This window comes from Ziziphus jujuba, chromosome 1, assembly GCF_031755915.1.
Source record: "Ziziphus jujuba cultivar Dongzao chromosome 1, ASM3175591v1".
Classification (NCBI taxonomy): domain Eukaryota; kingdom Viridiplantae; phylum Streptophyta; class Magnoliopsida; order Rosales; family Rhamnaceae; genus Ziziphus; species Ziziphus jujuba.
In genome coordinates, this window is record NC_083379.1 from 46001876 (window position 1) to 46018938 (window position 17063).

The 17063-nt window shown below is 33.8% G+C and overlaps 5 protein-coding genes across 9 annotated transcripts; all 5 read left to right on the forward strand.

Annotated features, from left to right (window-relative positions):
* Positions 1–1405: 1405 nt before the first annotated feature.
* Positions 1406–4370, forward strand: LOC107408005 (uncharacterized). Of its 4 annotated transcripts, none has more exons than XM_060820147.1 (6): positions 1406–1572; positions 1740–1848; positions 2711–2964; positions 3086–3176; positions 3527–3635; positions 4134–4370. In XM_060820147.1, the coding sequence occupies exons 2-6, from the start codon at positions 1844–1846 to the stop codon at positions 4185–4187; spliced, it is 513 nt and encodes a 170-aa protein (XP_060676130.1). In that variant the 5' UTR covers positions 1406–1572; positions 1740–1843; the 3' UTR covers positions 4188–4370. The 4 variants fall into 4 exon arrangements, with proteins under 4 accessions (XP_060676130.1, XP_060676129.1, XP_048336599.1 ...); XM_060820146.1 differs by lacking the exon at positions 4134–4370 and adding an exon at positions 3726–4098 and having other exon boundaries at positions 1408–1572; XM_048480642.2 differs by having other exon boundaries at positions 1410–1572; positions 3569–3635.
* A 199-nt stretch (positions 4371–4569) lies between these two features.
* Positions 4570–6215, forward strand: LOC107407995 (26.5 kDa heat shock protein, mitochondrial). The gene is made up of 2 exons (XM_016015344.4): positions 4570–5455; positions 5659–6215. The coding sequence occupies exons 1-2, from the start codon at positions 4981–4983 to the stop codon at positions 6069–6071; spliced, it is 888 nt and encodes a 295-aa protein (XP_015870830.3). The 5' UTR covers positions 4570–4980; the 3' UTR covers positions 6072–6215.
* Positions 6216–9597: 3382 nt separating this feature from the next.
* Positions 9598–10669, forward strand: LOC107407630 (EPIDERMAL PATTERNING FACTOR-like protein 8). The gene is made up of 2 exons (XM_016014939.4): positions 9598–9903; positions 10142–10669. Exons 1-2 carry the CDS (start codon positions 9807–9809, stop codon positions 10390–10392), a joined length of 348 nt encoding a protein of 115 aa, XP_015870425.1. The 5' UTR covers positions 9598–9806; the 3' UTR covers positions 10393–10669.
* A 570-nt stretch (positions 10670–11239) lies between these two features.
* LOC107407555 (uncharacterized) lies at positions 11240–13176 on the forward strand. Of its 2 annotated transcripts, none has more exons than XM_016014859.4 (2): positions 11240–11543; positions 12763–13176. In XM_016014859.4, the coding sequence occupies exons 1-2, from the start codon at positions 11297–11299 to the stop codon at positions 12888–12890; spliced, it is 375 nt and encodes a 124-aa protein (XP_015870345.1). In that variant the 5' UTR covers positions 11240–11296; the 3' UTR covers positions 12891–13176. The 2 variants fall into 2 exon arrangements, with proteins under 2 accessions (XP_015870345.1, XP_015870337.1); XM_016014851.4 differs by having other exon boundaries at positions 11241–11543; positions 12760–13176.
* A 133-nt stretch (positions 13177–13309) lies between these two features.
* On the forward strand, positions 13310–15252 carry LOC107407591 (uncharacterized). Its single transcript, XM_016014888.4, has 3 exons — positions 13310–14604; positions 14723–14898; positions 15024–15252. The coding sequence occupies exons 1-3, from the start codon at positions 14089–14091 to the stop codon at positions 15079–15081; spliced, it is 750 nt and encodes a 249-aa protein (XP_015870374.2). The 5' UTR covers positions 13310–14088; the 3' UTR covers positions 15082–15252.
* The last annotated feature ends 1811 nt before the right edge of the window (positions 15253–17063 follow it).

Consider the following 17063-nt stretch of genomic DNA (forward strand, 5'->3'; position numbering starts at 1 on the left):
ATACTTTCCCAATCAGGCTTATTGTATAGCCCATTCATACTTACTGTATAGCTAGTCAGTCTAGTTTTTTTTCCCAAAAGCAAAAAAAAAAAAAAAAAAAAAAAAAGCTAGATAACCTAGTTATATAGAAGTCAATACCAATGATTATATGACTTTAAATTAGCAATAAAATATTAAATATATTGATTTGTAATTTGGACTCAAACAGTGTTTCCCATAACTTAGGGATTGGTATAAAAGGTACGTTTGCAAAAGAGGGATAAGATTTATAAACATCTAAACCACACAGACATTGACTGATTTAGAATACTCAATTGATAATTAGGCTATATGCTATCAATAATAAATGCAATTTTACATTGTTTCAGGCACGTTTCTCTATAAAGTGACAAAAGTAATCGTCTCAGATCATGTATCTTTATAGGGTATCACATAGAATTTTACTTTATATTTAAATATTTTATTCTTTATAAATAAGATTAATTTCACTTGTGAATAGAAAATATGATACTCCTAAATTGAGAAAAAAAAAATTTACTAAGGTTCACATGTAAGGCTATCTCATATAAGTAGTGCAATACTATTCCTTTATTTATTTATTTATTTATTTTTATGACTGCTACAAAAATCTAATAATTCTAGTGAATATATATATATATATATATATATATTATATCCAATATATATAAAAGAACATTCTGATTTTGATTTTTATTTTTTGGTAATTACATTCTAATTTTGATGAATCATAGAATAGTATGGGAATTATATTGCCAGAACATATTTTATGTAAATGCCAAACAAGGACAATAAGTAATGTAACATATTAAAAACTCTGTGATTCGATTACAAAAGCTCTATTTTATTTTACTTTTTATAAACTTAATTTTTATGATCAATTTGGAAGTCTCTATCATTTCAATCATAGGGCTTATGTCTGTTCAAAAAGGCAATTCGAAGGATTTATACATTATTTTATACGATTTTATCAAAAATGGATTTTTAATATTTCTAAAACCATTCCCAGTGTCAGTGCCAACTAATTGAGGTTGGGTCATAAGATTTGATAATCGTATACTTACTAATTTATTTTGGAGAATACACTATATGAAATTAATTGCAATGTGCTATCTCGATTTGGACTCAATTAATTATTTTATTGAGATATGAAGAACACTGATTTTTGTTGAAAACTTTTAAGAATTTATTAAGAAAAATGTTGTGTATATATATATTTATATACACACACATATATATATATATATATATATATATATAATTGTGGTGTGGACCTTATTCATTTATTTTTTTAATTTCTTAGTCATTTACTTATTTATGCAAAGAGGAATATTATATTTATTATTATTTTTAATTAGATAAACACTCTGTCATCCATATATAATGGGTTCTACAAAAATAGAGTTTTTTTTCTCCATTTTTGACAGAGAAGAAGAAAAAGCTAAGGGCCAATACCATCCCATCAGGGCCGGCCACCGCCGAGCTGCGTCTGAAGCTGGTGGGTGGTTGGGTGTTAGGGCTTTTTGTGTTCGATTTCAATCAATTCGGATTGGGGTTAGTCTTCATTTTTTCTTTAAATTTTGAGAAAATTTGTTTCTTATTAGTTTCTTCCTTTTTTTTTTTTTTTTTTTAATATATTATTTTATTTTGTTATCAACCATCATTATTTATTTTGACGACACTCTGAAGGATCTCTGTGGTCTTTTGATTTCCTGCTACAGGTTTCTAGCTATCGGATTGGATTGGATTAATTATAATTTTCCCGGAAAAATTACTGGACCTTTAGATCCGTCGTAACGCTCGGAATTTTCCGTGTACTGCAGGGATGGGGTAAGTTTTCTGATTCCTCGTTTTGTATTTGGAATATTTATTGATTTCTTAGTTCAGTGAATGAATTCTCAGGCTCTGTGCTCTGTTCTGAGGTGGGTTTGGGATATTTTTGCGCCAAATGTAATCCACTGGAATTAATTGCCTCTTTTTTAGGAGAAAAAAATAAATAAAAAAAATGAACGAGGGACAAATGAAAAAAAGAAGAAGTTTTAGTTTGGTTAAATCATGGAGGATAAATAAAGTGTAAATGACCGAGATAGGGGCTTGTTCAAAATATTATAAGATGTAAATGTTTGGCATTTTCTTCATCATATTTCCTACTGAATAGGAATTTGAGAATCTTAGCTTAATAAAATAATAATAATAATAATAATAATCTGTCCATAACTTATTTAAGTTGCATTAATTTTCACAAAGATAAACAAAAACTATAAGCACAAGGATGGAGGAGGCAGTTGTGTACCCTTTTGGATACTATCATTAAGCAGATGTTGGATATTTTTGAGATTCAGAATTTGGATTATAACTTTTTTCAACGAAGTAAAGGAGATGATTGAAAATGCAGAAACTTTGGCTACCCCAGGATTGCATGTACACGACACTTATTATCGAGTCAAACTATATTTCTTAATATAATTGTAAGAATGTGATTTTGGGTCCCTGATTATAATAATATTCATAAGTGAAGGTGGGATTCCAGGCTTCTTAATCTATAATCAGTCTGTCATATTCTTTATTTATCCCTTCATGCATGTAATTATAATCATCAATAAATTTTTTAGTGTTTATAGTAGCTGATATTATCCAACTATATGATTTATGTGATTTATAACAGAGTTAGATGTGTTTTGTAACAGAGCAGTGGTTGTCTATCATGCCATAATAAGCCCAAACCAATTATTTTAGTGGATACACCGCCAAAAGGACTGTCAAATCGTGCTCAGACAGTGAAGAAACCTAGCATATCAGAGGATTTTTGGACCAGTAGCACAATTGATATTGAAAACAGTGCAGTTATGTCACAGGGAAGTATCTCATCGATCAGCACAAGCAACCAGACAGTTGATCCCAATAATGGTGCTGGCGCTAACACCCCTTCCGAATTTGTAAATCATGGCAAGTTCTTGTTGTTATTATTAAATTGGAATGTCCATGTGCAAGAAGCCACCATACACCTTATGCATTGGGTGTGTGTTTGTAACCATGTTAGATAATTGACATAGAGACTTGGTTGCAGGTCTTCTTCTCTGGAACCAAACTAGGCAGCGTTGGGTAGGGAATAGAAGGTCTGAGAGCCGTGTGCAGCAGATTCGAGAACCCAAATTAAGGTGAGTTGTTCCTGGGTTTTTTGAAGTACTAAAATTTGGAGTATTTGCCCTTGGCTCTACAAGATAAATAAGTTACACCCTCATTTTAGAGTTAATTGGCTCAAGTTTTGTATAACACATTGTCCTTTACTACTTGTCTCCTACTGTTCTGATTCTGGGAAAATATGAGTTGACTTTTGAACTTTTATTTTTTGGCTTTTCGACAATAACTTTCTTTATCTTATGTCTGTGTTACTACACTGCAAGAATGATAGTTTGAAGAAAGTAAGGAACTTGTAATTGAATGTGTACTATGAATCTTCTGTAAAGTAGTACTTAATTATTATAATCTATTTTGGTGTATTCTCCAGCACTTATTCACTCTGCATGGTTAAATCATTCTGGCTTTGCAGTTGGAACGCAACATATGAAAGTTTACTAGGGAGCAACAAGCCTTTCCCGCAGCCTATCCCTCTTGGTGTAAGTGTTCATCCCCTGAAAGCCGTATGCAATCCTGATAACGAACTTGATTTATTATCTAAAATGCTCGTTGGAATTGGAAATTAACAGGAAATGGTAGATTTTCTTGTTGATATTTGGGAGCAAGACGGGATGTATGATTGAAGAGTAGAGGCGGTTTGGTAGTTGTGAAACTGGTCCAGACTTTTGTTAGAATTGTTGTTGGTTCGTTGGGGAATGGTTGATGGAAGTGACAAAGTGGCTTGTATATCAATGTAGCATATATAGCATGCCCCTTCTAGATATCAACCGTCGAGGCCTTTTAGATGTGCCCTTGTATTGCATTTTGAAACTCAATTATGGAACTAGCTCTCTCCGCCGTCCATGGCGGCAGTTTTGCAAAAGTTCATTCATCTTATTTTTGGGTCATTGTCTATTTGTTATTGGCTTCTTAATATGGAAAGCTTCCAACGTTTTCTTTTAATGGTCGTCACAAGTTTTTTATTTTTGTTTTTTCAGGGTTTGATTTGTGAAGGTTTTGTCAGTCTGGCTTTAATTGTGTTTAGACCATAAAAATCATAATTGAAGTGAAATTGGTACTGACCAACAGCATAGCTTATTAGAGAAATAAAGAAAAAGAAGAGAGAATGAGGAGAAAGAAAAAGAATAGATGGAGCCATTTGGGCAGAGATGTAAGGCCATTTATGCGACATCTTCATTTTTCATTTTCAAATGAAAGGCCTTAAAAATTTTCCTTGTTTCCTTTGCCAAATTATGTTATACAATTTGTATTATTCTCTCTTTACGGGTAGATGTGATTATGTGATAAATTGAATTATATCTCAACATTTTGACTACGTTAAAATAAAAGTAGTCAAAATACGATTTTTGTAATTGACTAACATGTACACGTGCTGATAATGTTTCTGACTCTTAAATTCTCATGAGGAACAGCATAAAATAAGAAGAGAGGGGCTTCAAGATATTTGTAGCCACTGTAATTTTTATTGATTATTCTAGTCATGGTGTGTGACTGTAATAGTATGTAGTACGTCATGAAATAAAATAAGCTAGTTTTCTTTTTTCATTAAAATGTAAGAAAGACGTGGCATCAGATGCATTTTCCTCTGGAACACTCTTCAAATTCGTTTGCTTTATGATGGTAGTATATTTGAGAAACACCAAGAAGGAACATCCAATCTTTCTCATTCTCATCATTTACAAGCTCTATTTACTAATTTAAGTTTCTGATGTGTCACAAGTACTACAACCTCCCAGAACCCTCCTAGACCCTTCTCCAACTGTCCAAACTCAAAGGTTTCCAACTCATCCTCTACCCTCTTTAAATTCCGCCACTTGTTCCTATATGCCTCTCATCTCAACGGCAAATCCAGAACAAAACAACACCCGAAAAAAAAAAAAAAAAAAAAAAAAAACCCACATCACCATCCCTCCTAATAAAGCTGCTTTCCCTCTTCAACTTACAACACCAGCTTTGTCAATGGCTTTGACGCGTTTGGCTTTGAAGAATTTCCACCAAAAACTGTTATCTTTCACATCTACTGCTAGTGCTGCCGCTTCTTCTCTGGGTCGTGGATCCGTAATAAGTGAGAAGGCCGTCAATGGTGGCCTGCAAAAACAGAGATACTGGGCAACCAATGAGTTCGTGAAGGGGTTTGCCACGGCTGGCAGTGATAAAGTTTCGGATGAGAAATCAGGTGAGAGCAAACAAGTTTCAGTCACTGAAGGTAATAAAAAGTCGTCTAAGCTCTTCCCTAGAAGACGCCAGAGGAGGGGACTTTGGAGGAGTACCGACCGCAACTTTGTACCTGCACTTTATGGTATACTACGTCTCTACCATAGCACCCTTATTTTATTAGCTTAGCTCCCTAGAAATTTGTAATACCATAATATATGCTATTACCCTCTAAAATTTACCAGTTCAGATTATATGCTGAAGAAAAAATAAAACCCAAATCATAAATTTATTCAATATTATGGCAAAAGTATTTTATTTTATTCGGTCTGGTGTTTGTTTTTGTAGAATTCTTTCCGTCAGGGCTTGGAGATGCAATGATGCAAGCAACGCAGAACATCAATAGGGTGTTGGAGAATCTAAATCTGTCGCCTTGGTCGCTTTCTGGACGAGTTAAAGAGCAAGATGAATGCTACAAGCTCCGATATGAGGTCCCGGGGCTTGCCAAAGAGGACGTGAAGATCACTGTTGCTGACGGGGTTTTGACGATAAAGGGTGAACACAAGGACGAGAAGGAAGAAGAGTCGGACGATGAGTTTTGGTCGTCAAGGAGTTATGGATACTATAATACTAGCCTCCTTTTGCCTGAGGATGCCAAACCCGGTGACATTAAAGCAGAGCTTAAAGATGGGGTGCTTACCATAATCGTTCCTAGAACTGAGAAGCCTAAACAAGATGCTATAGAAGTTAAAATACAATGATTGATGATATGACAAATGCATGAATTTCTGTTAATATGAGGCTGTGTTTGTGTGTGCGCGCGCGCTGAGAATTAAGTGTCCAACTCTATGTAATTGCCGATGAGAAAAGAATAAAATTCTAGTGACTTTAAATTCCTTTCTTGACATGGTTAATTTGTTGGATTCCAGATGAGGTATCCGAAAATAAAGTTCTGGAAACTAGATTGAAGCTGAAGTTAATCCAAGTAACCAGTTGAAGTTGTTGAGCTAGGCCTGTACCATGCATAAACCTTCAGGGCAGGACGCAATAATGGGTTTTAATTGGGCTTAAATATAATCACTGCTGGACTGCACTATGTCAAGTCTAGCCCAATCAAATTTAGGCTATTTCGGCCCCCAAGGGTTTTCAGCTTAACATGATTTGGGTTTTCTTTGTCAAGGACATTATGGTTTTGGTACCACGGATATATATATATATATATATATTTGAAATAAACTATCTAAATATAAATTATTTATTTATCTGCTTTTTATATGATTTAAACTCTTGTTTTTATGGTACAACCCATTTCAGCGTCGATACCATTGATATTTATTTTAGAAAATGCTAATATTTATTTTATGGGAGAAATGCCATTTTGTATAAATTAAAAAGAAAAAAAGAAGAGATCCATTAATCTTTTCCCAAATGGACAGTCCTTTTTTTTTCTGTAAATAATCCTTTTCAATCGATCAATCAATGTCAATTTGCAAAAAGTTTGCTTCATGTTTAGCCAAATAAAGCCCGTATCCAATGAAACGTTTCCTCTCCACCAGCTATTGTCGGGATGGCAGAGACTGGCCCAGAGAAGACCACTGACATTATGACACGTGTCTATAGTAAGGAATGACGTTGTGCTTATGATTTGAACAGTTATGGGAGTACACTGAGACTTGTATAGAAGCAACCGTCTTTTCCTTCTTACTTTTCTTTGTATCTTTCCCTTCCTCTATTCTACCTGCATTTCCATACGGATTTTTCAGAGTTGCATTCTTGGTTGCCGTCTAATGCATATTTATTGATCATTGATTGTGGATGTGAAATCAGGATCGTTAACTTGTAGGTTTCTCGTCTCTGTCAGTGAAAAGAAGGTCCTGATGTTATGTGAGGCGTGGCTGCTTAATTCTTTTATCAGTATGATTGCAGAGGCAAGAGAGCGATACAAGTATCCTTGGGGCTTGCAATGTGCAACTGATTTATTGTTGTTATTGTTTCTTCAATTGACAAATAATGGAATGAGCAAATAAGAAAATAATACTGTGACTTTCAGGTACAAATAAAAATGCACTGAATTGGGTTTTAAAAATTGATGTACTTAATAAAAATATATAAATTATACAATCGATTTTTTTTTTTCAATTTGCCCAATTGAAACTGTTTGGCACCCTAGTCGCTTCCCTAGAACGTTACATTTCCCAAACATCGAAGAAATAAAGCAAACAAATAATGGAAGGTGAGAAAAAAAGTCTATATGACTCGGTCTCCATGTGTTGAATTGCCATTTTTATGAAATAGAAATATTAATTAAGATGGAAATAATGTTTTTAATTAATTACACATCAATTCTTAAGTCTTTAATTTCTTCAAATATTTGATCATGAAATTGGATACAATGACTTGATGAATAAGTTTTCCAATATTGGTATACTAGAATAATTGTCAAATTGGCTGAAAGAAGTCATAAAATTGCATGTGATAACAGTTTTATAATAAGAAATTAAACAGTGAGACAGAATGTGCATATATTTTAAACCATTTCGATTATTTGGCTAAGTGAATAGTTAAGAAACTGTCTCAGAGTCTGAACGAGCAGGCTACCTAATGAGAAAAAAGGAGTTTGCTCCAAATGCTGCTTTATTTCGGAAAGCTGCAAATTTTAATCCCCAAACGGTTGCTTGCATCGAGGACTTGGCCATTTATTTTTTTATTTTTTTTATTTTTGGGTAACAAAGGACTCGGCCTTTAGACTTTGTTTGATTAATTAATATATATTTATTTATTGGGAGAAGCGAGTGGCAAGGTTGAATTTAGGAAGTCACTGCAGTCTTTCCAGGGGCAGTTTAAATTTTTCAAATGCTTTTGAATTAATAAATGTTCATGAAGCTCCATAAAGAAACACTGAAAAAAGGTAGCTATCGAAAATCCCAAACCCCTTTCAACTGTTTGTTATATTTATCGATTTCCCCTGTAATACTGATCATATTGAAGAAGTTGTGGTGGAGTTGGTATATAACATTGTAATTGGAATTCAACAGAAGGATTTTGGAAGTTTCTTATCAGTCGTACATATAATATGTTGTTCAGAGGTAGCCATATGTCATGCCTCTGCTCAGTAAAAAGGCAATGTTCTAAACAGTGGAATCTTATTGCTTTTTTCTGGTTTTTCTACTCCATTGTCCTTTCATGTTCAGTATCCAATGAGTTATTGTATGATTTTAAATCTACCAATTCATTAATATTATTGAGTCTAGCTAGCTAATATATACATCTTATATATATATGACGAAGAAAATCAAAGAGTCACTTTATGAAGGACTTCTGGCCCTTTAATTAGATTGTTTTGATATATATATTTATTTAGCATTTCCACTGAAATATGAAAAAAAAAAAAAAAAAAACCACTGAGAAACTTGACCAAGAGCACAAGAACCCTATTCGATTAAAGAACTTAGGTGCATTTGATTTTGATTGTACCATTCCTCACTTATATAAGCCAAGAAATTAAACAGTTAAAGAAACCCATTTATATATCATATGCCTTTTTACAGTGAAAAAAACACCTGCAAAATAGTTTTCTGTCCTTTTCCCTCCTTTCAATCTTGTTGAATATTAAAATATATTTTGAGTAATATACAAACACCAGTTTGCCATGCGCATTAAACTGTCAGCTAAATGATCAGTAATGGTACAACCGATCGAGAATCAACCGTCCAGTATATAAATAAAATTAGACTTTTCTAATTTGTTCGAATGAAAAAAAAAAGAAAAGAAAAAAAGAGTACCATTGATCACCTTGTCAACCATTATAATTCTTCCTCTTACCAAGAAAAAAGCCATTATAATTCTTCCCCATTATAATAATAATAAAGGACCTAAATCCTCAAATTTTTTTTTTTCCAATCCTTGTATATGCTTGTTTTATTAGGATTTAGAAATTTATATTCATATGCATTTTATTTGAATATAATTATCTTTTAAAAAATTATGTTGCTAAAGTGGTTAAATATTATATCTTAGATTTGGCAAATTCCAGTTATGATTCAAAAATAAGTATACACAAGTATGAAAATAAATAAATAAAATAAAAAGTTATCAAGGATAACACGGTGGGCTAAGTGTCACCTATTCCAAAATTGTCCAATAGTAGTGATAGTCAGTCACTAAAAACCGAGAGTCAGTGCAACAGTTTCCCAAAAAGACCAAGGAAATACATTTTAAATCCACAAGAAAATTTTGGATTGGTGTATCGGAGGTCATGTCTATTATGAAGGAAGCAGCCTTCAAGCTTGTCTAAAAAGAAACATTTATAAAAAGCTAGTCCTATTTAAAACTCTCTTCCTTCACCAAACACAATCCAATCCTTTTTGAACCTCTCTCTCTTTCTCATTTGCTTTTCTTTCTCAACAATATCCATTATTCTAGCAATACTGTAACATACATCAGAAAACGAATAAATTCCAAGTATTTTGAAATCATCAAGTACCCTTTGGAAACTGATGGCTCCATCAAGCTGCACAGCATTGCCTCTGAGCATCAAGCTTACAATCACTGTGGCTTTCATTTTTTCACTCTCAATTCTACCTCCCAAATCAGGTAAAAAAATAGTTAATTTACCAACCCATTTCAATAAATTATAACAACTGTTTAGAGATATCTTCATTAGCTAGTTCTTTCTCATAATTCAGAGCCTGAAAAGCCAAAATGGGTCTTTGAAATTGTATTGTTTTAAAAGAAGTAGTTAAAAAAAAAAAAGAAAAAAAAATAAAAAAGAAGAAGTTCTTTTGTCCTCTTTCATTAATGATGTGTTTGGCTTTGTTTTTGAATTTTGCAGTGGGTTCTGCACATCCAAGGTATGGTAGTGAACAGAGTGATCATGAAAAGCAGAGTAAAATGGCGTTGGGATCAAGGCCTCCAAGGTGTGTGAACAAGTGCTTCAATTGCAGGCCTTGCATGGCTACTCTTGTAATTCCTGTTCACCAAGTGAAGAGCTCGCACACAACATCTCGTGGGGAAGGGGAAGACGACAGCTATTATCTGCTTTCATGGAAATGCAGATGTGGGAATAAGCTCTTTCAACCATGATCATCTGTCTGGTCTCGCTTCCACACTTCTGTTTATTCAATATGATAATTAAAATATAAATGTATTAAGAACAACCTAAATGTAAGATCTCTCCCTCCACCCCACAAATCGTATTCCTTTGCTTTATAAACATCTCTCTGTGTGTCTCTCTCTATCTCATGATGATATTTTTCATGAACAAAACCATGGTTAGTATTCGTACCATGCAAAACAAAACCGCATCAAAAGGAAGACCATGTTTAAAGGTTTCTTTTCCCCAAATTGGCCATAAGTCAGTTCCCAACTAGTTACGGATACTTTTCTGATGTTAGAAATTAATATATATATATATATATATGTTATACTTTTCTTTACGATATGCATAATAAGTTTTTCATTGTAGCGTATTTAGAAGACCAAATGACTAATGGGAAAGTTTATTTCTATAGATTCTATCATTCTAGGGGCTTGTTGCTTGAGAATCAAAAGGAGTTTTACTATTGATGGTATTCGTACATTCACCGCCGCTGCATTTATATTTATCATTTTATTAAGAATTCCATATCATGGTGATTCTCCCACAAAAAAAGAAAAAAAAAAAAAAAGGAATATCATATTATAGTTGTGAATATTTTATATTATAGTTTTCATGCCTTGACTCAAACTCAAAAAGTGATAAAATGGTGATGGTTGGTGTAGAGCTATATTATATCTAAAAGCCAAAATAAATTAAAGAAATGAAGACTCAATTTTCAGTCAGATTTGGGCTAAACTTCAAAAGCAAAATGGAGCCCAACCCAATTAATAACGTCCGCCTCCCGCCATAGGAGCCCAACAGAAAAAACCCCTATAAAACCCAGGCACTCAAATAAAAACCAAATTTTTGTTGCCGAAAAATCAAAATTTGTTCCGAATTCAACCGAAAATGGCAGTCGTCTTCCCCACAGCCTCCTACAAGTGGAATAACAAGGTATTTCCATGGCCAAATTCTTGCCTGTTACCCTCCTTCTCAATCCCCTGCAACCGTCGTTTATTGTCAACCAACCGTGTCTTCTCTTATCCGCTTCATGGCCGTCGTCGTATATCTCTTTCACTTCCCTCCGATACTAGTCGTTGTCTCGCAGCTAAATCCCCGCCGCCTCCTCCTGATTCCGACCCACCTCCAGGTTCAGGTAAATGTTCTTATTTTCATTCTTCTTTCTCCGTGGAATTTCGTGTTCCAAATTATTGTCAAAATAAAAAGAAAAAGTTTTAATTTAGATTAAATTAATAACAATAAAATTAAAAAAATAATAATAATGATAATAATAAAAAAAGGTGGTCACTATTCATTGTGATGCAAACGTTATTTTGATAAAAAAAACTTTTCGGTGCGGAATTATTATTTCTAATCTGCTTAATCTCATAGCTATATAATTGGAACAGAACGAAGTAATAGGAATTGGGACAGCTCGGTTTTTGAGCTCCCAATTGTGTGACCTAGCGTGGGTTTTCGGTGTTAATGTTTGAATATCGATTATAGCTCTGCCTCCAACTTTATTGGTAGCATAAACTCTAAATAAGTCTCATTAAACAAAATTTATGAAGTTGGTTTGGTTTTTACACTCATCTTGGACTGTTTTAAGATAGGGATGGAAACGAATGTTGTAGGAGAAAAGTGTGGACTTAAATTGTTGCACCCTTTTATAGGCTAGTGATTTGAAAGCTTGATAGTTCATTGTGAGTTTTCAAGTAATTTGATGTTGCAAGTTTTATTTAGAGAGAGACTTTTGTAAGAATCCGGTTTCACTTATTCCTTGTATTTTTATTTTATAAGAATCGATGTTTAATTAGAAGAGTTCAAATCCTAAACATAGTCATTGATAAGTCACAAGAACTTGCTTGGCTCAAGTGCAAGCTTCAGATCTTATAAAATAGTATAGTTTAAATACTGAAATAGCAAGCAAGCAAAATATAATAATGGTACTTTATAGCTTGTCTCATTTTTCCTATTAAGAAAATGAGGCTTGTATTCGTATACGTACTTTTATTGGCTTATTGGTTTCTTATTTCAAAATTTTATAATTGTTCGAAACAAAAGGGTAAGTTGGAGAATAGGAAATAAACTGGCTGATGAGTTCCTCTGTAATTTCCCCCGTTCTCCTATCCCTTACTAAAGAAATAATATATATATATATATATATACATTTTCTGAACTTCATATACTCTTATACATGTCGGATTTTTTTCGTACAACTACTATTTTATGTGTTACTAAATATGTTCATGTTTGTCAGTAATATCCCATTTTGTTCTCCATGTTTTTTTTGTTATTGATTGAAAATACTTCAGTATGTAGTGGCATATTGAGCAGCCCCCATAACATGGTTGTTGGAACATGTATTGCAGCAGGTCTTTCTAAATTACAGGACAGAATACAGATCTTCTTTGCTGTTCTTTTCTGGATGTCTCTATTCTTCTGGGCTTGTGTATGGGATGATAGGAGTAGACCAAACAAAGGATCAAGATTTAGAAGATGACCTAGTAAGCATTGATTCTGTATATAATTGATCAGTGGGGAGCAAGCAAATACTTTGATTTCAGCAAGTACACGTTGGTTGGGTTACAAGATTGTTCAATTTAGTTCAGAATACTGTAGTTGTTAAATACAAGGATGAATGTGTAATAGCAAGTTCTTTTCTGTTACATTTAGTAATACAGGAGATCTTTAAATTCAGTTGGAAATTGTAAAAGAGTAAAGACAATAATGTATAGTAATTCCAAGGTCTTTTCAATCACAATATGAGCGATCATTTTTCATTGTCATCTATGTTGTTTTCCTTTCTCTATTCAAGTGTCAATTCTTCATATGAAAATTGAGATAAATTGTAAACGTCAGAACATATTGATAGTTTCCTTGATTACCATTAATTTCCTCTATATCCCTATTGGGGTAAATCAATTAGGCTATTGTATTATGTATGTTGATGCAAATTCCATGTTAGATTTTAGATGATAATCGAGACGATCATTTTCCCCACTGAAAACACGGAAAAATACTAAATTGACAAGAAATTGCTTGGTTTGAAGCAACATCCAAATGTGGAGATAAAACAATTTGTGATTTTAAAAAGTTGGATTAGATTTCACGTGGATTGGTTCCAAGATTGGAGCTCTGGTGATTCACGATGCTATAGTTTCTGATGTGCTTTTGACGTTGCAAAAGGCTCTACTTTGTGACCGTTCAATCTCCATAAGCCAAAAAGCGGCGGGTGATAGGTCCCACCCTGTTATGAGCTTCACTGAACGTGTCCCAACGCTAGAGGTCCAAAGCCCTGCTGTGCAGTGCAATTCTATCCGTAGGCTTGTATGGTGGTGCCAAGACGACACAGCATCATGATCATACTATACATGACGACACAGCATTATGATCATACCATACATGCATTTTGTATTTTTCTACTTTGATGCCAAACGTAATGCCTCTATTCTTCGGTATTTCTTTACAAACTTCTATAAACACTTTCCCGTTTCCTCCTCAGTTCTGTGTTCTTTCTTCTCTTCATTTCGATTTGCATCGTTTGCTCCTTTACATCCTTTTAAAGTTTGCCTATAAAAGCCTAAGTCATTGTTTTCTCTATACTCCCAACAAATAGTGTTTCTTCCTTTCTCTGCTTTTCCTTCTCCGTGTAACTTGTTACTGTGAAATTCCTTCTTTAAAGTTTTCCCTACAAATTCATGAAAATGCTTCTTAGAAGCTCTTCGGCACCTATCTTGGACTCATGGCTACCCTACCATAAAGACTTTTCACTAGTGACACAGCCATTTCTTCAGCTTCCAAGAACGAGGTCAGTCTCCTTAACTTGTTCGTTTAGGTCTCATTCACCCATCGATGATGATGAATCCGCAAACAAAGCTCTATGGGAAGCAGACCTCACAACCCCACCAAAGCCTAAACAAAAGAATAATCCCATATCTCACGGCTGTAGAAAACAACCAGAAATCAAGGCCAACGAAAAGGAAGATCAAGAAGTGGAAGAATCCACTAACAATGAAGGAAGTGGTATGGAGACAACAGAGTTTCCATCATTACAGACAATGCTATGGGGTGGAAGAGTTGGAAACGATGGAACTGGTGGGGGGTCAGGTATTGAGGGACGATTGGATGGTGGAGATGAAGGGTGGGGGTTCAATGAGAGTGATGGTGTGGACATGTATTATCATAGCATGATTGAAGCAAGGTTCTCGATAGAGGTAACTAGCTTCTCTTCTCTTCTCAATCTTTTTCTCAGGGTATAAAATTTTCTTGGTTGAGCTTGCTAGTGTTTGGTGGATTCATTTGTTATTATATATAAATGGGAATATAAAATAGATTCCTGAAGATGATGCAAAACCAGAGAAGTACCATGGAAGAGCTATATTGGGCAGCAGCAAAAGTGACGGAATTGTTTTATCACATTTGGCTGATCTAATATGGACAATCTACGGTGATGCAGAACGTGCTGACACTTATTTCCAACAAGCCATTAAAATTTGCAACGATGATTGGTAAGATGAACCCAAGTATTCGATAAGTTTATTTTAGTTAGAGCTGTTTTATCGGTGTGATATGCGTTTTGGGCTGTTATTAACAAGAAGTTGCTTATTAGCGGTGGATTAATTCATGAATGCAGTTATGTAGCGGCTGCTTATGCTCGATTTCTTTGGGATGATGATGACGCTGACAGATAATGATAATACCACATCTTCCTTCCTCCAATTCCATATAACTTCGCCGTCTTATTTGTAAGGTTTGACTTTGACTGAAGAATCTCACCTCCAACTTTCCTTCCTTCTTGGTATTTTGACCCGGTCAAACACTAAACAAACTCGCTTATAATTCATAACTCTGATTTTTCTTCATTTAATTTGTTTGTTTGTTTGTTTTTTATTTTTATTTTTATTTTCAATGGTCTAATGAAGGAAAAATGATTTGTTCTCATTTATTTATTTAGTAGTAGGCTGAGACAGAGAGAAAAAGAGGGTTAGGTTAGGCCGATGTAACACGTAGATTGGGCTAAGCTTTCTGGCCCAGTCTAAATCTGTTCCCAGCAGCTAGCCTAGCCCATTAATATTCATCAGTTCGAAGATTTGGCCTTACAAACAAACCCAAAAACATAAAAAATAAAAACTGAAAAACTGTAACATTAAACACTGTCCTTATATTTGCCAGGAAAAAAAAAAAAAAAATATATATATATATATACACTCTTGTCTTTTTATTCTAGGATGTACATGTGAACGAGTCACGATTTTGTTGAAAATAATAATAATAATAAAAGACTCGTTTTTTTAATGCAATTTGCATATTAATTAACTATAATATTAGTTAGCAGACGACTTTACTCTTTAGATCATAATCTAAAGCAATTTATTCAAGTTGAACGAGTAATTAAAAAAGAACCCATGTGGTGTTTGATGTATATAAATTATTAACAACGGCAGGGTTTAAAAAATAAAAAGTAGAATCAAATCTGTAAAAAAAAAAAAAAAAAAAAATAATAATAATAGTAATAAGATCTGCAGAGGTCACCGACTGCTAAATGGGTTGGGATGGACTCGGAGGAGATCCCTCTGATAATATGCGAAATGGCGTCAGCTTCAGTTTTGGTGAACTTCTACTAACTGCGACTGTCCTCGCCACGTTCACCATGAAATGGCCGTCGCACGTTGGATCCCAAACCCACCATTTCAATCCACTTAATAACTTTCGTACAAAATACAAAATAATTTAATATAAAAATAAAAACGTTATCCGATACCTTTTCATGTACATGCGACAAGTGGCCCCTCGTTTAAATCCCCCTACTCAGTGTCATCTATTCACAACACCATCCCCACGCTCTCACATAAACGCGTGTTCACATTCTATTGTTCCCGTTCCCATTTTAATTGCAAAAACATGTAATGCACGTATTGTCTCCTTTGGATATACAATTTATTACAAAATAGAATATTCCAATATTAGCTTTACATAGAAAAAGATTTATAATTATGGATAATTATTTACAAAAAAAAAAAAAAGTAGCTTTGACACTTACAAAAAATTATTCTTTTTATATAAGTCTTTTACACACTTACAAATATCAAATCCAATTAGAATGTAATTTTTTATTTTAGATTTCTTTTTGGTTTTACAAAAGGCAATTTAATTTCATTTGGATCTCTTTGATAATTATACAAAAGTTTAATAAAAGAAAAAAAAGAGAGTAAATAATTGAAATTATTTTTTATAAACTTGTAATATTTTAAATATAGAATATTCACATATTATATTCAACACGCGCCAGGAAAGAGCGTGGAGGCAGATTTAAAAAAGATACAAATAGCGTATAGTCGACACCGTGCCCTTTGAATCTTGAAGGTCTTTTAAAACGACGCACCAAAATCCTATATACCCACTCCAAGGGTGTGCCACGCGTCCCTGTTGACATCAAACTTACTTAAAAAACACGGAAAAAGACAAACAAGTGTATTATGGATAAAAGGAAAATGGAAAAAGATCAGAGAATGGAGAGTAAATACTATGAAGGCAACATCCAGCTTTAACGGACAAATAGCAACCTCTGATTGAGCGGCTTTTAATGTCTCTCTCTCTCTCTCTCTCTCTCTCTCTCACGCATGTACACATAAATAAATAAATAAATAATTAAAAAAATTTTAAAAAAAGGGGG